The sequence below is a fragment of the Callorhinus ursinus genome, unplaced genomic scaffold (assembly GCF_003265705.2).
Source record: "Callorhinus ursinus isolate GAN/ISIS: 27379988/994484 unplaced genomic scaffold, GSC_fseal_2.0 scaffold11, whole genome shotgun sequence".
Taxonomy (NCBI): domain Eukaryota; kingdom Metazoa; phylum Chordata; class Mammalia; order Carnivora; family Otariidae; genus Callorhinus; species Callorhinus ursinus.
In genome coordinates, this window is record NW_027397073.1 from 23,808,095 (window position 1) to 23,834,226 (window position 26,132).

Consider the following 26,132-nt stretch of genomic DNA (forward strand, 5'->3'; position numbering starts at 1 on the left):
TCAGAGTGGCTTTCAACAAATCATGTGGTGTCTTTTCCCCATTTCCTCCATAGGAGAAGGAATATGGTAGGAGCACTTATTTCCAGCTGGCTTGGAGAGGCGGCTGGGGGGCATGCCACGGGGGGTGGGATTTGAATGCGAGGCTGAGGGAAACAGATGGAGAAGGAAGAATTCTGTGTGAAGGAAAGGTGGCAAGGAGGATGAAGGGTGTGTGGCTGAGTGTGGGAGAGCAGGGATGGTGCCGCTGGACCAGAGCTGCTGAGATGGTTACGGTGGCACCGAGGACAGCTTCCTGACGGCTTGCAGTCCTCCGTATTCACTCTGCCCAGGTGATGGTTGAAGCTCATGGGGTCGAGCTGATTCACCAGCCCCCAGGATGTCTCAGAATTTTTGCAGCTTGAAACCCCTGGTTTCCTGGTCTCACACTTCTCACAAGCCTGTACGTACAAGTCTGTTGCGGTGGCATCTTGGTGAGGCTCGATGGTGTGGAGCCCTGTGGGACTTGTGCCTCAAACCCAGCTGGGCGGCTGCTCCCTGTGGCACCTGGACTTGAGCCAGCTGAGGAAAGCCTTAGGTCAAGTGGTTGCCTTTCCTGTGCCACGTTCTCTCTCACCTCCTGCTTCTGTCCTGTCTCCTTGGACTGTGTGAGTCAAGTAACTAAAAGCTGGAAGCAGGAAGTTGGGGGGGGTGTGAGGGGTAGAAGCTAGAAAAGAGGATGGTGAGTTGGAATGGACAGAGAACTTCAGTCTGGTCTTCTGTAACCTAGAGCCTGTTATGGAAATGGTTCACGTGTCTCTTGCTTGAGGTCCTGGCCACTTCAGAGATTATGTTCTTTTGCCATACTGTATGATGTCCAAAACACCTACGTTGGAAAAGCAAAATGCTGCCCTTTGTTTTCCAATTCTGTGTTCTTTAAAAACCCCGAACAGGCCCTCCTTGCTGACCTAGGGATCCCCACTGAAGGGAAAAAACTGGAAAGCTCTTACCCTTCAGATCTAGTACCAGAACATGGACGTTGACCTTCGAACTCCCACGTGCTAGCTTCCCAGTTTTGCTACTGATCTCTCGGTGGACTTCTGCCCTCAAGAGAGGCATGAATCCTCTAACCCATATCAAATCCCCTATGTGGGATCTCTTAGAGCGCTCTACTGCATTCATCTGGGGAAGCCTCTGATCTGGTCAGGTTTGTAATTTTTACGGGAAGACAGAGAAAACAAGTTGCAAGTACTTTCTTTGACCTGAGCTTCCCTTATTCCGTTATCACATCTTTTTCTTAGAAGCTTTGTAGTTGGACTTAATTGTTGCTTAGCCTCTGATGCATTTTCAAATTTGCACCTGCACAATTCCCCTTCCGGCACCGGCCTCTGGAACTCTTGCACTTAATGGCCAGAATATGGAGTCATCCATGAGATTTCTAAGAGCCTTAGCTGCCCTGTGTTTCAGGTCTATGGATTTGTGCCTGGAAGTAGGAGCTTTTAAGCTATGTGGGCAAAACTCTATGTAGGTTGAACGTTTATTTTTGGAATCAAAGCAAAATCAGTCTAAGATGATATTCATAATCATCAAGGTACATAATTTAAGCATAAATATTACACTGCTGACATGAATGACCACAGTTGGCAGTACCTTCCCATAGCCAAACTGAGTTCTCTCTTCACCTACAGTATCTATTCATCAGGACATAGTTACTGAACGGCCGGGTGCCCAGACTCTGGTTTGTCCACAGTATGTCCTACAGTTCCCACAGTGCTGAGCACCCACAGTGTGCTTGTTTTGGTTAAATGGTGTCATTAGCTGGGGTGAACTACAATACACACGTGGTTGTACCTTCTTGTACCAAGTAAGCTTCCCTTTTCAAACTATTTCATTTAGTTCTGGAAACTTGTTTCTCAGGGAACACACACATTCTAGTAGATTGAGCTACATGGTTTTTCGTGAGTCCAGCTGGCCCCTGAAGCGAGGTTCCCACAGTGCTGAGCACCTGTCCTGTTTCCCCACCAGTACCAGTCCTGAATGTCTCCTACCTGAAGGATTGAAGATACCCTCTCTAGGCCAGAGGGCTGGGGTTGCTTGTGTTTACAGATGGAAGGGTATGGAGAACACATACCCAGGGAGCCGGAGCAGGGGTGGAGGGCTGGGTCAATATACACAGTCTCTCTCGAGCCAGCCCCTTATGCTACAGAGCAGATACCCCAAATAACCAAGGCAGGTTCTGCTTTAGGTCTAGGAGTTAGGATTTCATGGCCAAGAAAGAGAATCCCAAAATGTCAAAGCAGCAGTGGGCTGGAGAAATCTCATCCAGTGGTTCTCAGGGTGCTCAGATGGGCGTCACCTAGGAACTTGTGAGGAAGTACATCTGAAAATATTTGCATTCTCAAGGGACAGTATTGGCCTACTGAGGGCAATGGGATGCAAACTGTGAGTGTGTCATTCAAATTCTGGTAGGCTTCCATTGCCAGGCCTGGAAGTTTATACGCCAGCTTTATGGCTGAAGCTATTTTCCAGTGGAGAGAACCTTGCCCCATATCCTAGGGTTCTCTGAAATCTGCCCCCCACCTCGCTTAATACAGGTACAGATAATGGTGTTTGTGACCGGCCTTTGGAAAACAGAGGGTCTAATGAAATGTAAACGTGGTCTCCTTAAAGGTTCGTGTCACTAATGCTGTAGAAAGAGGCCTGATTTTGCAATTAGGCACAGGAAAAAAAAAAAAAAAAGATGGAAAAGATGATTAGGTGTTTTAAACCTTTTTTGTTCCACGTAAGCATTGAAATGTATCAAGTGTAATATATACAATTACAGAAGAAACAGATTATCTTGAAAGGTATCTCAATATTTTGGGGAATTGATATAGCAGACATGAAGGATTGTTTATTAATGTTCGTGGCAGATCTAATAACTACCATTGCAATGATGGGTGTAAAAATTGAGCTGCAGCAGCTGTGATAGGGTGTCAAAGCCACAGGGTCTGCTAACGCTGTTTTGCTCTATTCTCAACTGAAGGAAATGTCAAAGTTCTTAGAATTCAGTAAAACTGAGGGTATGGTTTTTAGTGCATCGAAGTTCATGGGTCTCCGAATTCTATGCAGTGGACCCAGGGTCAAGTACCCCTGACGTAGGAGGTGGTATGGAACTGTTTACTCTTCCCAACTGCAGGCATTAGCAGGCACCAGCGTGTGCTTTGTATTTTTCTAACACGCAGAGCTGACTACTCTGCACTGTGATTTTAACTGTGTGGGCGTCAACAACGTAAATCCAGTTAATGAGGAGACCCTGCTTTGGTTTCTGGGTGACTTACCGTAAGCCGTTTGCCAGAGTACTGGAATTAAATGTAAAGGCTTCCATTGTCTGCCCCCGGGAAGGATGGTTAAGGACTCTGTTAAGCCTCTTAAAGCTAATCTTTGTTTTAAGTTTAGTGTTACACTGTATTAGGCTGATATTGATAGAAGTAAGTTACAGGGTATTAGAGTTGCTGCTAGTACCTGAACATGTTTATATAGTGACCCATTTAATTAAGCTGTCCCGTCTATAGCAGTGGTTCTTAACCTTAGCAGGACTAATGCAGCAGAAAAGAGAATCACATGTGGAATCAAACAAAAAAATACCCAGGCCCCACTTCCGTAGATGGTGACCCAGTTGGTTTGATGTGGGATCCAGCTGAGGTCGTTTTCATAATCTCTGCTGTTGTTTCTAACATAGTCAGGGTTAGTGAACAAATGCTGGTTCTTTGCAAAATGTTGCCAAAGACCATGACTTGCCTGTTGGGATCTGATTGTCCTAAACTTCACCTCTTCCCTGAACACTGTGCTTTCCCACCTTCTGCACAGCCTGGCACCTCTGCCTGGATTGGGCTCTGGGAACAGATCATGAAGGGCCTGGAATGCTCAAGACGTGGTCTGCATCCTTCAGGCCACAGTGTCTCCTGCAACGGTGCTGAGCAGGGCCTAGGCACGTTTGAATGAGTTTCTTAGAAATAGCGTTCCAGCAGCAATGAGGGGTGAATGGATCAAGTAGGCAGTAGAATTAGCACAAGATGAGCAGCTGGCGGGGGGGGCTCCAGGAGAGGGGGCGCTCCAGGAGAGGAGGGATGAGGAATAGGATCTGGGTCTAAATTACCCCATTTGCCTGATGGGGTAAAGGAGGGAAAGGAGTCAAGGGCCACTGCTAAGGTCCCTGCTCGTTGCCAAGTGGAGCGCCAAGCCAAACCGTCCACGCTGGGAGCAGGGTGGGGAGCTGGAGAGCCCTGGTTTGGACGCGCAGGCCTCTGGAACCCCGTGCAGCCTCCACGCGTACTTGTGCAGTGGGCCGCGGTGCCTGTGTTGGCTTCTCGGGAGCCATGTCCATGTGCCAGTTAGCGTCACGAGGGAAGAGGCGATCACCTTAGAGGCTGCCCGGAGAAGTGAGGGGAGATGCTGAAATGGGCCTCCACAGGTGCCCTAAATCTAAAAGATGAATGAAGAGAGCAATATCTATATACAGTCACAGACCTTGTATCTTCCTGGTAGCTTGGCAGAGGGGGTGTGCGGGACAGAGGAAGAGAACGGGCTTTAGACTGGGGTACTCACGTGCACCTCGCTTCAGGGGCCAGCTGGACTCATGAAAAACCATGTAGCTGAATCTACTAGAATGTGTGTGTGCCCTGAGAAACAAGTTTCCAGAACTAAATGAAATAGTTTGAAAAGGGAAGCTTACTTGGTACAAGAGGATACAACCACGTGTGTATTGTAGTTCACCCCAGCTAATGACACCATTTAACCAAAACAAGCTTATAAAATCGTAGAAAACCTCTGCTTTTGGTGCTCATCCTCCCGTAAGCCCCGGGGTTTCCGAGTTCCAAAATGTTTGACATCCGTAGGTAACCGTGGTTAATACAGAAGGCATCACACGGCCCAGCTCTGAGTGCAGGAGTAGCAGCAGGTCTTAGGGACCCTCTTCCAGCCCTTCATCTTAAGAGCAAAGAAGTGGGCACATTCCCACTTGCACTGAGGAGCCCCTCGCCTGTCTTCATTCTCCCTCTGTACCTGCTTATCTGCTGGTGAGGGCTGGGCTTGGTTACATTCCCTGAAGTTCTTTCTGTGTTCCTGTCACGTCGGAGAGGAGCTGCCTCTCTCGGGAACAGCCCGTAAGTGGAAGGGACAGATTCATCTTGCCGCTACCTATATCATGCTACACCTCGGAGGCTTATAAACAGACCTCGGCGCTCCACCAGCCGCTGTGAAACTGGAGTGGGGAAGGGATACTAGATGTTAAATGCGCTAAATACTTCTACGCTGTCAGAAGGTTCGATTTCATCTTTCCAAGGAGACACTTAGAACTTTAACTGCTAAATACGAGCTAAGCAGTTTCTCGTGAATATTTATGACGGCCTTCCTAAATGGCTTGGCTTGCGTTGTAGATGGTCCCTGAGCACGCGGCCCTACCTGCTGGAGGGGAGGGTGTGGTGGCATAAGAAATCCGTGCCTGATGGCAGAGGTGCCCAGGGATGCTCATCCACCCCCCTCCCTCTAGAAACCAGGGGTGCCTTGGGCCTATAGAGGGGTCATAGAATCTCTTGCTTGGAACTTTTTGGGCCAGCCCCTTGTCACAGCAGAATGTTCTCTCCACTGCCCCCACCTCGGGAAGAAGCCCTTAACTGTGGACTCAGAGGAATTGTGTGGCTCTGTTTTGAGTCCACATCTGCCCCACTAATTTTCTGTATCCTTCCTGCCTCACTTAACCTCCATCTAAACCTCTCTGTCCCCCCAGCCTTACTCTTAGCTCCCCACAGAACCCAGTTTGGTTGCCCCAACCTGATTCTGTCCACCTGACTTCACCTAACTTCTTCACTCTAGGGTTTTGATACCATTTTGTTTTAATAGAGTTGTGTGTTTGTAACACTAAACATTGTATTGTTTCTTTGTATTTGAGCTCTTAAAGACAGTAAACCGTGTTACTGTTGTCACTTTTTTAGTCAGCACTGCTTCTAAGGTTCATTTGAATTTTCTTAGCCTGTTTCCCAGTTATTAACTCTGTACATGGAACTGACACAAATATCTTTGTTGAACAAAAAATTTAAGATTTTTGTTTGTTTTAGAGAGAGCACATGCACATGAGCAGAGGAGAGGAACAGAGGGAGAGAATCTCAAGCAGACTCTGTGCTGAGTGCAGAGCCTGATGTGGGGCTCGATCCTACAACCCTGAGATCATGACCTGAGCCAAAACCAACGGATGCTTAACTGAACCACCCAGGTGCCCCCAAACAAAAATTAATTACAAATTTGTTGACTCCCCATTCTCTAGTGTAGTTTTTTTATTTTATTCATTTTTTTTTAAGATTTTGTTTGATAGAGTGAGAAGAGGGAACACAAGCAGGGGAAGTGGGAGAGGGAGAGGAAGGCTTCCCGCATAGCAGGGAGCCCAATGCGGGGCTCGATCCCAGGACCCGGAGATCATGACCTGAGCCCAAGGCAGCTGCTTAACGACTGAGCCACCCAGGCGCCCCTCTAGTTTTTTTAAACTGTAGTAGATAATCTGTGTGGTGATGAGGGTGCTGAAAATATAATTAGAGACCCAACAGACAGGCAAGAAACAGTAGATTGATGATCCCATTAGTGAACAGAATACATTCTACTGACACCCAAATTTTTGGATGATTTGTCATTAGAGGAGGAAATGATGGAGGGGCTTAATGATGTGTTCAGAGACAGGGTGTCCTTCCTACTGGGCCTTAGCCAGGCTTCTCCTCCGTCCTGTTGGGTAATGGCACTGTCGGGGGGCGGTGGGGGGGAGGGGGGCTTTAGCAGATGCTGCTCCCACCTCTTCCTTTTTTCTCAGAGAAAGCCTGAATCAGGCCAGTAGTTGAACCTGAGACTTAGTCTCCCACAGTCCCCTTCCCATGAACAAGCGTGGGAGGCTGAGCACAGGGCAGAGACCACCAAATTTGGTTTTGTGGGCAGTAAATCGCACAACTCTAGGGGGGTACCAGTTGCTGAGTGCAGCCTGTATGGACCACTATACATGATGGTCCTTGCTGGGGCTCTGGTCTTCCCACAGTCCAGCTGCTGGCCTGCCCATTCAGGCCCCTGCATCTGAGGTCAGCCATCATGGGGCTTGAGTTCTGGTGGGAGAGACGAGGGTGAGAAGAACACTGAGTGGGCGAGTAAACCGTTATTAAATTGTGTAGTGAATGCTGTGAAGGCAACACGGTCAGGGAAGAGCTTCTGAAGAAGCCACGTTTCAGCTAAGTCGTAAGCCAACTAGTGCTAAGGTCGTCTGATTCACATCTAATCTTATATGAAGGCTAGATTTGTTCCAGGGGCTAAGTTCATTAAGGGATGCTTTCTTACACAAGGAGTGTAATGGTAGTGACGTCCCAGCACAGCCCATTGGGAAATTGGGCAGACAGGTGAAAGCCTGTGTTTGAGTTTGGGCTTGGGCTGTCACCAGTTGAGAACTCCAAGCATGTTTTTTGGTTTCTCCAAGCTTTAGCTTTATCTTCTTTAAAGTGGGAAGACGGGCACCCAATAGTCTTATGAATCCTAAGCATGGGGTGCATGGCTAATAGTTTTGCATGCCATCCGAGCATGATGTAAATAGGCAGTAATTAATTGCACTGAAAAGCAGTAATGCAAGAACTGCCAAAGACAGAGTGTGATTGAGTACCAGGCATTAAGAGTTGTGAGACCAAATAAAAGAAAAAAGTTTGAGCTAGAAAAGCTTCAGGCAACTATAAAGTAGGAGGGGGTAAAGAAGCCCTGTGTGGCTAGAATGTAGCAAACGAAGGGAGGAGTGAGGGTGAAAAAGCTGGGCCTTGAAGGCAGCAGAGCTGGGCTCTCCGAGGGCAGAGAGGCCCACCGGAGTGCCGAAAGCTGGGGAGAGACGCGATCCAGTATTCGCACACAAAAGGTCACGTGAGGAGGCTGTGCTAAGAGAGGTGGGAGTGGACGTCAGAAAGCTGCCTTTGTCACGCCTGTCGGTTGTGGTGATATCCAGGACTGAGGTGTACAGAGAAGGGGACAGACTGCATTGGGAGATGATGCAATAGGACTTGCTAATGTGGAGCTTGAGGGGAAGTGAGGGACAATGATTCCTAGGTTTGTGGCTATCGTCGGGGAGTGGAGGCTGTTGCCACTTACACGGAGAAGGTACAGTAGGGGGGATGCGGACAGACGGTACCAGGAGCCCCGGGGATTCAAGGTTAAAGTGAGTGCCTGCCCTCCATGAGTTCTCAGTTCAGTGACTAGTGTGGGTGGACTGTGGCTGCTAGAACACGGGGCCACGTATGAGGACAGAGGTGCCACACAGATCCACAGGTGGGGCACTTGGCATTGCCTGTTCCAGCTGGGATGGTTGCTCTGGAGCTGTTCTGGGGCTTCTCTCCAGAGGCAGCTGGAACAGCGTCTCCCTGAGCATTCTGTGTATGTGTTGCTGTTTGGGAGGCCATAGGTGACCAATTATCCTCCACAGGAAACCCAAATAAGACAACATTTCAGCAGCATTTCTTAAAGTTCCCATAGTGTCTGGCTGATCAGCAGGGCTTTCCTTTAGTGGAGCAACCTTAGGTGCCTTAACAGCCATCTGCCTTCACTGTACTTCCCAGGGGGGCCCCCTCCAAAATGAGGAGGGGGTGGGGATCGACCTTGCTCAGGGAGCTGAAAGCTCTGCAGTGGTTTGGTGGGAAATGTTTGCAAGAGGTGGTTTAGCAATAGTTCTGCTTCTCGGGTATCAAAGAAGAGGATCCTGTGTGAAATGGGGGAGCAGCTGTGTGTGTGGGGGGGGTTGGTTGGTTGGTTGTCTATTGGTTGTCAGTGTTCTGCTTAGATGCTGAAGGGTGGCTAGGTGCCTTAGGATGCTGTGCTCTTGTCTGAGGCACAGGCCTTTGAGGGACCTTTCCTGTTGTGGCTATTGCATACTTCCCTGAAGACAGCCTGGACCTGAATAACAGCTGGATATGAAAGCCCTTGGCCATTGTTTTCTTTTTCTAAAGGGAATTTCACTGGACTTAAGAGAAAATAATTCATTGAAAAGCAAATTGACCTAAGTTGCCAGCTAAGTCCTTCCTATAATTGGGCTGAATGGAGCTATATATGGGTTATGTTTTTGAAGGATATTGGGTAGAATTCCATATTTAAAAACATCTAACCCCAAATCAGCCCTGAATAACCAGAATTTGAAATGGAGAGCTTTCCCCAACCAAACTTCCTATTAGGATTTTGGTGGTAGAATCCTCCAGTGTCAGAGACGGAGGAGATCCTTCGGGGAGTCCCAAGTCACAGCCTGTCCTCTAGAGGTAAAGAGACAGAAGCCCGGAGGAAAGAAATGACCCAGAGTCACACAGGTAAGATGATAGGACTGATATCAATATAAGGTGGAATGTGACAGTGTCTTAACAGTGGTACAAAGCCAATGATGTGGGCTTTAGAAGACGGGGAAATAGCCTGCTGGGCCACCTAAGGCAGGACGGAGTGGGCTTTGCATGGAGCAGGAGAGAAAGTCCATGGTGAAGGTGAGGTCAGGTAAAGGAAAACCACACATGGCAGGGCTGGGAAAGGGTGTGGTTTTAGAGACTGGTAGTCCAGTTCGGCTGAACTCCCATCATCCCACACAGTGTAGATGGGTATATGCTCTGCAACGTGGTGTGAAGGTTTACAAAGAGCCCACTGATGGCAGAACCAGGCAGGGCTCAGGCCAGGTCCTTAGACTAAAAGCCCAGTGTTTTGTCTGTAGCACTGGTCTGCCACACTTGTGAAGGGTTTTAGTGTTGGGGGCATGCGTTGTAGAGGGTTTCAAATGCTCAGCTAAGGGGTTCAGACTTGGTTCAACAAGCAATGTGCAGTTTGCTGTTCTGATTGGGAGAAACCTGATGAGAACTGTGCTTTGCACAATTGGGCAGGAGTGCGGGGATGCATCAGAGACCTGGGTACCTACCTCAAGGTGGCCATGAAGACAAGCAGGAGTTGGGCCTCCTAGTCATGAGGGACTGGGCTGGGAGGACCAAGGGTCAAATCAGTGAATGACCTTGTCCAAAGTCAGCTAGCTAATTACTGCAAATGAGGTTCAAGTTTGTATTTAATGCCTGTATTCTGGTTGCTAGCTGTTTGAGTTGGAAGCAAAGCTAATATACATAGAACAAGAGAGGGCTGTTGTCCATCATCCCTAAGGCCAGCTTATGGGCTGTGACCAAATAGCATATGTGTGTACCCATTGTGCACCTAGCCGGGCAATTAATTAGGGATGGGAGGGGCCGGTGTATGCAGAAGTGCAGGGGAACTACATAAAAATCTCCAATTAAAAATATTTGAGAATGGTCCAAGTTAGGGACGGTGTCAAAAGGTACTTGTTGGTCTGAGAAGAGGTATATTTACCTGACTTGAGCCTACATGTCAGTATCACATCTAATATCCATCAAAGAAGGCAGCAGTTAGCACTACTGGCCATTGCCCGCACTTCCTTATGTTCAAGAGCCTTGAACGTAAAGATTTGTTAAAACTTGGGGAGATTTACAACTCTTGACGATTTCTCGGCCATGTGCATGCGTTTTCATCAGAGCCTCAGAATTTGCCTCTACATCCTGCCGGTCTTGTTTCCCTGCCTTGATTCTGTCTCTTGAGTTTCTGACACTTTGTCGTCACGTAAGCCAGCCCCACTTCTTAAATTCCTGATGACTGACTTTGGAATAGCCTGCTAGCTCCGCAGGCTTTTCTGCCTCTTGCAGGAGCTGCTCCTTTCCTGAGCCCAGGGCCTGGGCTCATTTCCCACTGATGCACAGGGCGGTTCCCATCTTGACACTGCAGGTGAAAAGTGACACATGTCATGGGTCTGTGCCGCCTTATTTGTGCCGACCGTCCTGTGTTCTCTGTCTCCTCGCAGTCCAGTTTGGTGTGTATGTGCTGTTGCCGCAGGGAGCCAGGCAGCGCTTACCCCTGCCCCCCGCCCCTGCTGCTCTGGGTCACACTCTCCTAGCATCCTTATGTTTACTCCCAAGGAGCCGCCTTGAGTTCTTCGGACAGTCTCTACCTCTCCTTTCCATGTGACCCTCTGCTCAGCAGTAAGGCTCAGATGCATCCTGTGCTCATCAGTTAATTTTAGGTTGAATGTGGGGACCTGAAGCAAAACGTCAGGCCTGGGGGTGTGGCTCCTGCATTTCGGTTCCTGCGGTCATGGGGTGTGTTCTGAAGCTGGCGTCAGGCTGGGGTCTGTTTCAGAGGTTTACGGTTCCGGGCTAGAGGTCCAGCCGGTTATACTCTTAATCATCCAGGAGGGTTGTGCTCCTGAGCCATTTTCTAGGGAGTTGATAATGAAGTATTGGGAGGAGAGGTGACACCTGTCATTATCCCTGGGGTCTGGTGGATGTCCTGTAAAATTAAAATGAGTGAACCTGGGAAATACAAGCATCATCCACAGGCTTCTAGAACTACAAGGGATCTCAGCAAGCCACTTCTTATTCCTCCAAATACTAGGTGGAGTTTACATATGTTCTCAGGTAATTGGTTGTAGAGCCAATTTGGATGATCCATTGGTTTTTTTTTTCCCCCATTTTTTCAACGGTATGCACTAGACACCTGTATTTACTCCCATCCCTCCCCATCTGATGACAACAGTTTGTGTGAGCTGAGACCCCATGGCCCTTTGCTGACCTTGAACAGTGGCTCTCGGTTCAGGTTTCCTCAGCCCAGCTACCACACCAGAGTCTGCCCAGTGCTCCCAGTGTATGTGTATATATACACGTACATAGAGAAACGGGTTGGGGGTGCTGCATCCAGGGAGGACATGTAATCATGACCAACTGGCCACATCTCCCTTCCTGAGGGCCCTTAGGAAGGGTGTGTGCCATTGGTAAGCCCTTTTCTGAACTCTCCTTTCTCCTCGTGGATCTTACGCAAGCATGGGAGGGCGGGCAGACTATCCTAACACTGTTCCTCATACTTACCCTTCAGAGAAGGTGGCATGATCTTGACCGAGCTCAGGGCTTTGTCAGCAGAGTCCCTGGGAGGCAACAGAGCCTTTCCACAGCCAGCCACTGACCAGAGCTTTTTCCCTTCCAGAGATGAGAAGAACCAGTCCATCATCGTCAGCGGGGAATCTGGAGCCGGCAAGACCGTGTCAGCCAAGTATGCCATGCGCTATTTTGCCACAGTGGGTGGCTCAGCCAGTGACACCAACATCGAAGAGAAGGTCCTGGCGTCCAGTCCCATCATGGAGGTAAAACCTTCCGAACACACTTGGCCTTTCTGGCTAGAGTTCCTTCCTCTGGCAGCCAGACTGCTGGGTGGCCAGCCTCGCGCGGTTGCCCACTAGAGTCCCTGGAAGCACATTCATGCCTTTCTTGCAGAGCCCCTTGTCTCCTGGTAAGGAAGAGATGCCGAAGGTGCCCCTAAGACCACAGGTTTGGGAGTGATCTCACCTGGTAGCATCCTTCAGGGCCCCAGCACCGAGTGGAGTGTCCTTTTCATGCCGTCCTTGTCCCTGAACTCTGCTGAATTCTCTAGTGAGCATCCTTCCGTTCTGCCTCCACCTCTGCTGCCCTTCCCTCCCCTGCTGCCATCATGTGTCAGCAAATCCACACTTCACCCAAACCGTCCAGGGCTCTGAGGGCTCGCTGCATCAGGAGGGCAGTGTGCGTGGGCGTGGGAGGCTAGGTAGATCTGAACTTTTTATTTTATGGGGAGGGGGGAAGGTAGAGCCAAAAGCTCTGTGATAGCACAGAATCTGTTGATCGTCAGGAAGCAGTTACCTGTGATGGCATGAACTGGTCAGGGCATTCTGTCTGTACCTCGACTCCCCAGCCCCAGCGCAGTCAGTACAGGTACAGGGCCAGAGAGACTTCCTAAAACTGCAATCTTGCTGGAACTCCCCATATTTTAGGGGCAGAACTCTATTGCTCTTTTTCTCTCTCTTTCCTCCATAACCACTTAACTCTGATAAAGTAGATCTAAATGGGTGTGCAGTCCCTGGGCCCGCTTTGATATCCTGCCTCTGAAGTAGAGGCTCTTGATTGTCCTCTGGTGGGAATCAGACCCCCACCAGCCCAGGGCAGCTCCTTTGTTTTAGGAAGAAGAAATTGAGTTGACGCCAAAAGCTGCCAAGATAGTATCAGATTTCTCTGCAGTGCCTTGAGCCACATCGATTAAGACCCAAGTCACCAAGGTGGTTAGTCTCTCAGATTGTTTTGGAGCTGGGGGAAACAAGAACCTGCCTGGACCTTCCTAGATCCCTTCCCACCCCCTTCCTGTACCACATTGCCCGACTGAATACTGAGTCTCAATTCATAGGAATTCATTGCTTTTGTGGGTATAATCTGCCTACACAGTTGGATTATCTGGAGAACTTTGATTCTCTGTTGACTAACAGGACATAACATATTAACAATTCAACAAAAGTTTCCATATTCTTACATGGATTGGAAAATGGTCTGTACGGTTGGAGGCATTTTTACCAAAAAGATATGAACAAAAAGACTTTCATTCTCTTACAATGGTTCTTAAACTTGAGTGCATCAGAATCACCTGGCGGGCCTGTTTAACCAGATTACTGGACCCTACCCCCCAGAGTTGCTGATTCAGAAGGTCTGGGTAGGAGGCCCCCAAATTTGCCTTTCTACAGCTTGCTGATAATTGTTCCACATTAGGGTCTGTTTCCTTATAGTTTTTTCACTGAATATGATAGTAATAAGCCTTATGTCCATATCATTGAGCTGTTTTCTGAACTGCCTTATTGGCTGCAAACATATTAATATTGTCAGACCTGCAACTAGTTAGTAGCCCCTTTGTTCATAGCATGTATTCTAAGCCTAAGATGGGGGCCTGGCTATGGTCTCGACTCAGAATGTGATGGTCGACTATGGCCTGGCCTACCTGGGACCATCTGTGCACCTAAATCGAGGCACTAAGATTGTACTCTACGATTAGCATCACGTTTCATCTCAAATGGGAGTGAAACCAGGCTTTCAGCCTCTCCTTTGCCCCTGAGTTTCAGAACTCAGTTCATTTTTAAGGTAATAAGGTTTCAAAGACCCAGAGTGCTACCTCTTTTAGAAGTAGAGGAAGTAATTTTTCTGGGCAAAACAGAGAAGGGAAGAATTCTGTTACATCTCAGGTGCCTGGACAAAGTAATTTTAGTCAAGGTGAGAATTTAATGAAGGTAGATCACCCCATTATTAAACACGTACGAGACACAGGAAGACTTTTTAATTGATTTAATTGTTGTTAAACATACATAAAATTTACCATTTTCACTATTTTAAATGAACAATTGAAGGGTATTAAGGACATTCAGTGTTAGGCAACCATCACCACTATCCATTTCTAGAACTCTTTAATCATCCCAAACGGTACGCATTAAAGAATAACTCCTTATTCTTCCCTGCCAGACCCTTGTAACCTCTTTGCTACTTTCTGTCTCCATGAATTTGCCTGTTCTAGGCACCTCATGTAAGTGGAATCACACAGTATTTGTTCTTTTGTGTCTGACGTACTTCACTTAGTGTTTTCAGAGTTCATCTGTGTTGTAGAATGGAGGAGTACCCTCTTCCTTTTTATGGTTGGATGATATTGTTTGGATAATACCACACTTTGTTAATCCATCCCACTGTTGGTGAACTACTTGGGTTTCCTCTTGGCTAGTATGAATAATGCCACTGAACAATGGCATGCAAGCATCCGAGTCCCTGCCTTGGGAATGGTTTTTAAATGATAGTGGTCTAAAATAACCTAACATTTTCAGTATCTCTTATGTCCTGAATGGGCTGGTGCACTGCTGGGGATTCAGAGTACTTTGGCATGGGAGAAATGGGAGAGCACCATGCACACCTAGAATCCCACAAGATGTGGTTTAGTTGCTAAGGTCTAAAGGAGGAGTGTGTGCGCGGAGCAGCCTCCTCAGTGTGTGATGTCACGAAAATAAATGGTGCAGTGGTTTGGGCTCACAATATTCAATTTCTACCTTGTGCAAATTGCTACTTTGGAAACAATATGGGTAATTCCCTAGGGCTCATTCTGTCAACTGACAGAATTTGGTCAGTTGGAGACTGTCCCTTGAGTTTTTAAGTGTTCTATTTGAGAGAAATCTTGGAGAGAAACATGGAAAGGAAGAATTGTAGCCAGGAAGGACTCTGGGCAAGTTAGAAAGTGTTGCTGGGCTGAGAAAGAGCAGCTTCTGCAGTGCTAAAGCCTGACTCTTCACAGGAGTCTAGGTGGGCCCTTGTGTCAGGAAGCCCAGTCAGTTTGGTGGCTCCTCAGAGGGTCAGAGGCAACACAAGGCCCGTCTTCATCAGGGACCAACCAATTCCTGATGACTCTGCCTCTGTCCCGGTGCAGAATGGCACCTCCCAACCAAGCAGTCAGCTCTGCTCCTGCACCATTCATTAGTTCTGCGTCTGCCTCCTGGGGAGACAGAGTTGAGGACGGTCCGAGGTGGTAGAATCCCCAGTGAGCTGCGCTAAGTGGCAGTGGTTTGAATTAAAGGCGACTTGAGGGTGGATTGGGATGATTTATTCTCAGTGCCAGAGCTGTCTGACCCTGCTCTGTGTAAGAGCTTGCCAGCATCCCGGGAGTGATTTGTTCACAAGTCTGCACTGATTAAAGGGTATTGGTAATCAAGAGACTGTTAGAGAAAAGGCAGAACGAAGTCCGGGTCAGATGGGTCACGTGACTTCTTGGGGTGCCCAGAGTCTGTACCACACGAGTCCGGGAGCCAGAGACTGCCCCCATCCTGGGAGATAGAGGAGACGAGGTACAGTGAGCAAAAGCAATCTAAACTAAGACCGGTTACTATGTAATTTGGGGTATTTAACTTTTTTCCTTTTAAGCTAAAGAAACAAGGCCTACAACTATTAACCTATTCATATAAGAGTCCATGCCCAGAATAACTTAGCACGTCTCTTGTCTCGTGTGCCAGCACACTCTGGCCACTCCACACACTCACGTGTCCTGTCCCTTGACCCAGGCCGTGTCCATAACTAGAACCCCTCCCCGTCCTCACTAGCAAAACTCTACTCAGCCTTTAAGACCCTTGTCAATTTACACTCCTTCAAGCCATCCCTGTTGTGCTGGGCATGGCTAATTGCCTCTGCTCTGTGCTTGCACGTATTGATATGTCCCTCACTGTTGTATAATCCTAATTATACTGAAATTATTCCAGTTCATTTGATCTTCCTACATATTTGCATATGCATAAACAACAAAGAAGGTGGTTCTCTTATGTCCTATGTGAATGGTAGCATATTTTGTCATTTTGCAACTCTTTCAACATCTCTTAAACTTATCCACGAATCATGCTCTAGTTTATTATACCAGCTTTATAATGTCCCATTGTGTGAATACACTACACTTTATCTGTTCCCCTACTAATGGGCATTTAGGATGGATTTCTTTTTTTATTGCTAAATACAACTTGAACCAAACATTCTTGTGCTTCCTCACGCCTACACTTAAGTATTTTTCCAGGTTATGTCTAGAAGTAGAGTTGCTGAACCTTTAGGTACATGTGTATTCAGTTTTACTAGATAGGTCCAGTGACTTTTCAGAATTGGTTGTTCTGGTTCCCATTTGAGCCAGCAACGTAGGAGAGTTTCTTTGTCCTCATATCCTCCTCATTTTGTAGTGTCCAAGTTCTTAGTTATGGCCCCTGCGGACTGCCATTTTAGTCTGCGGTTTTCTGATGTCCGGTGAAGTTATCTTTTCTTAACGCTTATTGGTCATACGAGTTTCTGCTGTGAATTTCCTGTTCATAGCATTTGCTCATTTTCCACGTTGTAACCACTTGCATCATTTGTTTTTTTTTTTTTTTCCCCTTGGTCTGTAGGACTCAGTGAAGGCTAAAACCTGTTTTTTTTTTTTTTTCTCATCTATAATAACTTATCAAAACGTTTCCTGAGTCCGTGGGTAACCAGAAAAAAATTAGCAAGCGTTTAAAAGATGAAGAATTGCACGTGAGTCCTTTACACACAGGAGTTGGGAATCCTAGGGTAGAGTTGATGGGTTGAGTAGTAATAATCTCTTTTCTTTGTGGGTGCCATTACATACTTTTAAAGTACTTCTAGATCTGTCACTTCTCAAAGCAGCCTAGTGAGGTAAGGAGGAGAGACCTTTCAACTGTGATCTTTAGACCTTGGGCAAGCTTTCCCCTAAGCCATCACAAAGAGTGGTGTCAGGTTTGGCAAAGGCTCTTGTTGCCATTTTACGAATTACGGAATTTGAGTATTTTGAAATGTACATTGAAAATACATTGAAGTGTATTTGTTGCAACTAGATATGGTCTTTAAGAATGTTCCACGAACTGGACTTTGCTAATTGCATCTTCACGATGCTGAGAACGTGTTCCTTTGTCCTGTTTCCTGTAAAAGGGCAGTAAAATTCAGAAGCTTGATTAAATTAAGGTTGGATTTTTGGCACCCGTTTGGGACATCCCACCGGGTGGACTTCGATGGGGAGTGGATGTGTAGAACACAAGCGTTCCTGGACTGAAGAGCTTCTGTAGTGCAGAGCTAGGCTTAGGTTTCTGTGAGTGAACGCTTGCATAACTCAAGGCCTCACCTGACTCCTCTCAAAAATAGGAGTCGGACATTTTCATGAGTATTTGTTATTGTGATCTTTTAAACAGTAGGGATTTGCTTTCAGCTGCCCTGTTTGCCTTGTTAATAACAGATGCCAGCTGAGCCTCATGTAGTTTTGGGACATTAGTAGCTCTGGCTTGGATTTCACTGAGAAGAGGTCGAGGGTCAGTCTGGATTTTGGATTTTCTTTCAACCTCTGTCCCTCAAATTTCGTAGACCACTGAAAATGTATAGTAGATATTTTTCAAGTGTTTTAACAACCAAAACAAATGTGAAAGGGATTAAAATACTAATATATTCATTACTGATCCATTAACAATGTGATGCTTTATAGAAAGTGAATAATCATGCCAGGCCATTTAGTCCCTCACTTTTAAATTCTTATCGAGTGTTTTGAACTGTGCCCCTACAGCTGCATGAGAAATGGCATCCAGAGAGTGAGGTCTTCCTGATATGATCTAGTGATGAGATGTAGAGGGGTTGGTGTTGATCTTTGGTCTCTTTCTCGGAAATACCATTTATCAGATGGGAATGACATTTGACTGCTTAGTTGTGGAGACCTGATCAAAGCACAGGAAGGTTTGCTTTTCTCACCAAAAGTTCAGAGCTCTCAGATACTGGCATTGATTTAGTAGCTCAAGTGTGTCAGAGTGGTGAGCTCTGTGATTCTTCAGACCTTTCCTTCATGGTCCCAAGGTGACTGCTACAGCTGTAGCCATCACCACATGCATTCCAGGAAGGATCTGGAGCGTCCACCAGTCAACTCCTTACTCTCACTGGCCATCCTTAGGAGCAAAGGAGGCAGGAAATGAGGTTTTATTTCTAGCTCTGCTCATTGCCATCCCAGCAGCGGAGGAGGTTCTGTAAGGAAGAGGAGAGAGAGGACATGGAGCTGCTACCACACACATACCACCTAGAACTCAAGAAACTTTCCTGGTTTTGCATACCTCTTGTGTGTTCTGTGCAGGCCATCGGAAATGCCAAAACTACTCGCAATGACAACAGCAGCCGATTTGGAAAGTATATTCAGATTGGCTTTGATAAGAGGTACCACATCATTGGGGCCAACATGAGGACCTACCTGCTGGAGAAGTCCAGAGTGGTCTTTCAGGTGAGCGGTACGAGTTGGGCCCTTTTGTACTTTTCCCCCCATGAGTGATGCTCACTTGCTCCCTGACCCACTCCCTGTGCCCGGAGACCAATCTCATCTTTTGGATACACTTGTTCTTTTGGCTTTCTTTCCTTATGTCAAAAAGTATTCGTGTGAATGCTGTGGGCATCAGGCCCGAGCATCTTCCCAGGTGGGTATTGTTTTTAGATTCAATCAAGAAACCTAATGAATGCCTGTTATGTACTAGCCCTGCGCTCGATACCAGAGATACAGGCAAGAAGAAGATAGTCCTGTTCCTCTTGGATTTGAGAGTCTTAGGATTAGGGGAATGTTGTGGGCTTCAGCTTCCCCAGGAACCTTTGTTTTGTTAAACAAAAAACAAAAAACACACTACTTGGCCATCTACTTAGCCTGAAAACAGTCCTCCCCCAGCCCCCTTTCAGTGTTCCCTCCCTGACCTGAGATGGTGCATGGCCTTCCCACCCTGGCACTCAGCTGCCTTCAGAGGGGACATCCAAAACAGCCTCGGCTGCTTCTCAGAGACGCCCGTCAGCGTGCTGATGCTTAACAGACCTCTAATGGATTTTTTTAACCAGCTTTATTAGTTTTTCCCTTTTTCTGTTCAGGCTTTCTCCCCACCTCCCAAATTGTTTTGACAGCCAGCCCCACATCCTTACGTCCTGGCAGCAAAGGAAACAGCCCGCTGTGCTGGGTGCAGGTCACAGCTGCTTGTGGCTCTGGCCAGAGTCTTCTCTGAACACCCCTCGAGCCTTCCTCTTCGTTTGCTCAGGCCTCCTGACCCCCTACCCCCCAACACCACCACTCTGCCAGTTTAAGGCAGGTGTAGCCTGAATGTCCGCCGTAAGTCCTGCCTCCATCTGGGACCTTTAGTGACTGCCCCAGCCTGACATGATGGGCAAGGGCAGAGCTCTGACTAGGTCCAAGCCTCCCAGAGGAGAAAGGGAGCCTACCACAGGCAAGCCACAGTCTGTGCACCCTGAGCCAGGCAGCACGGATATCTGAAGAAGTGTGTGTTGGTTGGCCAATCCGCCACTCGTGGAGGAGAGATGATCCTCTGTGTGGGAGAAAAAGAAAATAGGTGAGAGGTAAAAGTCCTCAGGCTCGAAGAAGGAGCACAGCCGTGAATGGAACATCTGGAGGTGGGGGTTGCAGGTGGCAGAGCCGGGAGGGAAGACATGAACACGAGTCTTGACCTCTGTCACCCACAGGACTCTGGGATGAGAGCGAGTGAGGGGATGATCTCAGGGGTCACTGCCTTAAAACTGTTGAGCTTGTTTCCTCCTCCAGGCAGACGATGAGAGGAATTACCACATCTTCTACCAGCTCTGTGCTGCCGGCAGTCTTCCAGAATTCAAAGAGCTTGCACTAAGTATGCAAACGTGTGTGTGCCCGGGGCGGGGGTGGGGGGTGGCTACGGCGGCAGCAGGTGCTGCATTCAGGAGGCTCTGCTCAGAGCCCTCTGTCCTGGGTTCTTGTCCTAGCTCTGCCTCCTGTGTGGGCATGTCCCCACCCTACCCCAGACCTCCTTGAGCGTCATACCCAATCTGTAAACTCGGGCTAATTGTCCCCAGGCTTCCTGCCACAGAAATCCGTTTGAGGGGGGAAGAGGCAGGGGTTAAAGAACAGTATTTTGCAGAGCACACAAGAATTCCATGAGTTATTTTGAAAAATGATTCCACTTTGGACAGCATAAACAGTATGTCCCCGCCATGAGGATCTAGAGATTTAGCTAATGCACATCATGTCATTGTGGCCCCTGAGTTTTAAGTCCTACTTAAGGATGGAGCTGAAGGAAAGGAGGGAGCGAGAGGCTGGGGCAGGATGAAGATGGATGGACCGGAGGGGGCTTTAGGCGCCACGGTGCTCCGATTTCTCCGGAGCACGTGGGGCACTGTGGCAGCCCAGTGCCTCACCTGGCGGGGGCGGGGCACACGGGGGGGGTGGGAGGGGATGGAGAGACCAGAAGTGCTGCTCAATCGAGTCATCCAGTTGCAGCTGTCAGATAAAAAAAAGACAGCCTTCCAGTGGGTCTAAATCCCCCCCTCGTGTCTGCTAGTGCTGTTGGCTGAGGGCTTCGGCAAGTGTCGTTTACGTGGAGGCTGTTGGTGTGGAGCCGGGGCCAAGAGAGAGGAGCGAGCAGGCTTTAGGTCTTCAGACCCCTGATGGAGGGCCTCTCCTTGCGGCCCGGGGCCTCCCTCCTTCCGTGCACTGAACTTGGTAAGGAATATTGATGGACTCCTGGCCCTGAGTCCTCAGAGCCCTCTCCCAACTGAGGTGTGTGATGTCACAAGCCTGGGGGGCCCCATCACATCCTGTGTTTGCCAAGCATCCTGTCTCTGGCCTGTTGTCTGGATTTGAGGGGGTGTGGAGAGGTTCAGTAGTAGCAGATGGTGTGAAGAGCTGGGTGTCTAGATAGGGGTTGGTTGGTCCTTGTGCATCTGCAAGAGAAACCGACTGCCGAGGCTGCCCACGACCCGAATCGTAGCTGGCTTCAGGGCCCAGCACCACATCGACCTCTGACGGCACCAGCCTGTGTTCATTGTAGCTGAGACGCACCAGGTAGTTCACACCTCAGTCTGGCCTCCTAACTCTCTGCTTTACTTGCTTATGAATTCCTGCCGCGTTTGGTGCCTGGGTGCTGCAGTTTAGCGCTGGGTCCTTTGCTCGTTCACTGAGCCCTGCACAGGCGGGGTTAGGCACCAGGGACATAGCACTGCACGTAGCCGTTGTGGGTGCTGCCCTCGCCTGGCTTGCAGTCCGGTACAGTACACGGGGATAGGAGTACGCTGAGTGAAGCGTGGCTGAGGCGGGTCCGAAGGTTCCCAGGGGAAGTAAATCGAGAACCCGAGGAGGAAGCCTGGGAGGGCATATTATGCTGGTTTTCTGCTGTACTCTATTCAGTGTTTGCAAGTCAGCATCTCCCCCAGTGAAGCTGTAAACACCTCGGGAGTGACGGGTACAAGCCTCGTTTGATGCATCCTTCTCTGAGCTGGCACCTTGGGCTCGGATGTTGGTTTATGGCCACAAGTGACCAGGAATGCAGGCCACACTACGGGCCTTTGCCATCCTCCTCTTTCCTTCCCAGAGCTGGGGACATGGGCCCAGCTAGACTTTTTAGGGCCAGCCTGTAGGGGATGAAACTTTTTTCAAATGTCAATTTTTATAGAAAAATGAACAAGTACTGGCAAGATCCTTTGAATTTGGACCATTTTATCCCAAATGTAACTTTGAGGATATAGGGGGAGAAATCCTCCTAATATTTTTTTTTTTTTTTGCACTTATGTAAGTGCATTGAACTTTTAAAAAAAAAAGGGGGGGGTGGCTTTTCCTTATTCTGTATTGCAGCAAGATGTCAGACTCCTTGGGCCCCCAGCTGGAGCACTTGAAAACTACCCGATCTGATGATCAGTTTCTTGCACTGTCCCTTCAAGAACATCTTCCGAAAGCACAGAGGTGTTGATGAGCTCTTGTGCTCAGGGTGAGGCTGTGTTTGGCCTCGTGGGTGCATTGGCTGTGAGCACTGAAGCCTGACACTTAGTTCCACAATAACCCTGGTTGAGTGGTTGGAAACATGAAGTAAATGAAGGACTAGCCAGTGGTTCCTAGTGGGTAGACTGCCTTGCCTCCTCCTCCCTTGTCTTCACCTAGAACATGCTCCTCAAGTGTGCAGAAGTCTCGGCAAGACCCCTTGGCCGGCGAGGGCTTTGTGCAGTTGAGAGTGGAGAAACACTCCATACACACTTCCAGCCATCCACGCTTCCCTCTGCCCTGTTGGTGCTGGTCTGTTGCATTAAAATGACTTCAGGATGAGATTTAAAAAATGACGACAGCAACAATACTCCCGTGAATCATTGGTCAAAGTGTGAATAAATAATGGTAAAAAGAGATGTAATGGGCTTTTAGTTCCTTAAATACAGCCTTCAGGTAATAAGGAATAAATTTTTTATTTTTCACTTCCATGGGTGTGTTGATAGTCTTTTGAACAGCCTCTCTTGCTTTGTATAGTTGGAGCAAAGCCTCCCAGGTGAAGTGACAGCTGGCAGCCGGGGCCCCCCGATGGTCCCCTGCTCTAAGCACTGGGCTCATGCCTCCTCTGTGGGCTGTACACGGTCTGATCTGTACATTGTACAGTGTCTATCTGGTGAGCCAGTTCCTAGGGGACTTTGTGGCATATATCTCCTTGGAAATGTGAAAAATAGAGACCCAAACTGGAGGACGAGATGTTGCTCCGGGATGGGACAGTCAGTGCTGGCTTCACGGGCTGGAAAATAGAGCCAGGATCCAGGGCAGCTAAGCTGGTGGCAGAGGACTGTCTCCTGTTGGGATGTCTCTCACTAGGGTCTGGAGTGTGATGGTGCCAGAGCTGATTGCACACCTGAAAGAAGATGATGATCTCGATTGGATTCAGATCATTTAGTAGAGTGAAGCTGTGACTGACCTGGGTGGGCCCCAGCTGGAGGAAGTTACCCTGTGGGGCCCGAGTTTGGGATCTAGCAGTGGGGAAGGTGGGCGGTCGGTGTGACTCAGAACATCAGGCAGGGGGGCCCTGGCTGTTGACAGTGAAGGGGTCTTGGTAGACGCTGAAAATGCCTCCTTTCCTCCAACAGGGAGGTCTGGTGCCTTGTGTATTTTTCTGGTGTGTCAGCTGATAGCTTCTGATAACAAGTTGGGTTGTGTTTATGGCAGAACCATGTCATAAACAACCATCTCCACAATAGGATGACCAAGTAATGGGCTCCCAGGCTGGCCAAAGTCTGGGAGAGCCTGGGTAATCCCTTCAAAGCCTAGTTCCTCAGTTTGCCTAGCTGAAAAATAAGTATATCCAGTCCTCTTCATGTGGGGCCTGCAAAAATCATCAAAGGAAGTACTTTGAAAGGTGAGTGAAAAGGAAAAATGCTTTTCTTAAGCCTTCGAAACCCTTCTATACTGTGCTAAAGCTTGTGGGGTGGAGGGTTCTGTATAAAAGCTGAACATAGCATCTTCCACAGAGACCTGCTGTGACTTCCTTCATAACCATTTGCCTTTCCTGTGTCTGTCTGTGAGCCTGGGGCTTAAGTCCTTCCTCTCCCTGCTCAAGTGCCTCTAGTCATCAGGGTTTGGGTTCCTCCTCCAGGAAGCCTTCCCTCATAAGCTACGGCTGATATCCTGCTCTCCATGCCTCTGGGCAGTGTAGCCTGACGGTCTAGCTCGGGCTGTGTGAGGCCGGGTTTGGATCTGAGTTGGGCCACTTCCTAGCTGGGCCTGGCAGTGTGCACTTACAGGAGGAGTGTGGCTTGTAGCAGAGGATGCAAGATGGGAAATGGAAGAGACCGGAAAGGAGAGGTAGGCGGGGCCTCTGTAGGCCTGGATTGCAGGTGGGGGTGGGTAGAGCTGAGGAATGACAGTAAGGAAATGGGTGGATCAGGGACAAGAGATCGGGAAGGGAAGGACGGCCCAGCCCTGAGTCTGGAGGGGCTAGAGACATGGCTGCATCACAAAGGACCCAGGAGGTTCTTTGAGGGTCTTTGACCTCTGTCTTGAGGCTACTGGGGCAGGAAGCGTTCTCTAAAAGGCTTTAAATGGGGGTGCAGTGTGATCAGAGTTACCAGCAGCGTGAAAGTGGGTTTGAAGGAGCAGGAAGACGGGGTTAGTCTTTGGCAACAGTCTGCAGACAACAGGTGTACGCTGAACGTCAGACATGAGCAGCGGTAGTCGGAGTGGAGCAAGGAAGGAGACTCGAGAAGTTCGTAAGGGGTCACAGGGGCAGATGAAGGTGTTGAAGGAAGACTGGATATTGCAATGAAACTGCATCTAAGCATGTTGAACTGACGTGCATTTTACCATATGCACACAAGGGGAAATAATTTTACTAGTCTTTACTGGAGAAGAACACCAGTGTCCAGCTTTGGTGTCTTGTCAAAATCAAACATTATACATTTAGAAATTCCAAACACTGGGCGGGGTTGTATTACACAAAGGTACTGTATTTTGTGGAAAATGTGATTTTCCGGGGGGAATTTTGATTAGGTGCACTTGTTGCCCTGAATGCCGACCTCCAAGCGTGTCGCACGGATGCTACCTGGGTCTTGTTGCGTTGTTGCCCTCTGCTAAGGTTGGCTCTGAATTCTAAGGCAGAACCGGGGCCCCTCCTAACCAGTTGTCCCCCAGGCTGTTTTCAGAGGCCTGACTGAGAGGAATTGAGCTGGAGGTGAGAGCAAACACATGAGGGTCTCAACTTGCATCTGTTCATGTGCCCGAGGAACTCAGGGGTGCCCTAACTTGGTAAAACAAATGAACAAAAAACCATGTTACCTTGGGCACATCAATGCTTCTTCTTTGTCAAATGAGGTTGTCATACTAAGCTTATCGACAGTTATGGAAGTCTGTGATTCTAGGGTAGGTGTACCTCTCACTGTATATTAGATCTTTTTTTTCTTTTAAAGATTTGTTTACTTTAGAGATAGAGTGTGTGCAGGAGCAAGAGGGGCAGAGGGGAGAGGGGGAGAGAATCTCAAGCAGACTCCACACTGAGCACAGAGCTCAACATGGGGCTCGGTCCCAGGACCCCAGGATCATGACCTGAGCTGAAACCAAGAGTCGGATGCTTAACCGACTATGCCACCCAGGTGCCCCTCACATCCTTTTTAAAAACAAGTCTGTGGTGAATCCTGTAAACTGAACCACCAATGACTTTTTATGTTCACGTGTTTTTCACATATTAGTTTTATACAAACACAGCAATGCATTCTGTCAGCATAGTATAATGCTCTGTGTCTCCTTATCCAGTTTTCTCTCCATTTGCTGTTGTCAGTAAAGATAAGGGTTGCACATCCAGCTGGGAATAAAATTTTGGTCTGGGATGAGTAGAAATCCTCATGGGTCACGATCTGTGGGTAAACCGGGTTGGAGCTTCTCTCCAATGCCTGATGCCTTTCCTTCTCATTTCCCACAGCGTGTGCAGAGGACTTCTTCTATACCTCGCAGGGAGGAGGCACGTGCATCGAGGGTGTAGATGATGCTCAGGACTTTGAGAAGACACGACAAGCCTTCACACTCCTGGGTAAGCAGCTTCTGAGTGGGAAAAGGCCCAGACAGTTGACTTCATGGAGAGTAGAAAAGCACAACAGTGTCCTGCTTTGCCGACCTTCGTAAGCCCATGAGAAGCCCTGTTGCCCTTGGTGAATGTTGTCTCACTCTTACTCCATCCCAACCCTCAGATTCCAGAGTTTAAGACTTGTACCTTTGTTGATCTGTCTTAAAAATAAGGGTTTGAGAGTCATGCTCTTAGGCACTGCAAAGTGGCCTTTCCACTTCCTCAGGCCACTGAAGCCAGTGGAGAAAAACGAAAAAGCCCCATCTTCTCGTGCTGTGGTCTGGGTTTGGAGGCCATGTATTCTAGCAGAAACAGCATGTCTTTAGGACCAAACCAACCCACGTAACGATGTCCTGGGATCCGAGTTGGAAGCAGACTATGAAGGTCTGGCAGCATTCTC

General features: G+C 48.3%; 1 protein-coding gene across 3 annotated transcripts in view; it reads left to right on the forward strand.

The window, feature by feature from the left end:
- Window positions 1-26,132, forward strand: part of MYO5B (myosin VB) — a 345,264-nt gene that overhangs the window by 188,993 nt on the left and 130,139 nt on the right. For all 3 annotated transcript variants that reach the window (XM_025886612.2, XM_073898217.1, XM_073898218.1), the window contains exons 5-8: window positions 12,022-12,178; window positions 18,496-18,639; window positions 19,948-20,029; window positions 25,592-25,699. In XM_025886612.2, coding sequence (XP_025742397.2) covers window positions 12,022-12,178; window positions 18,496-18,639; window positions 19,948-20,029; window positions 25,592-25,699 — 491 coding nt within the window. The remainder of the gene's footprint in view (window positions 1-12,021; window positions 12,179-18,495; window positions 18,640-19,947; window positions 20,030-25,591; window positions 25,700-26,132) is intronic.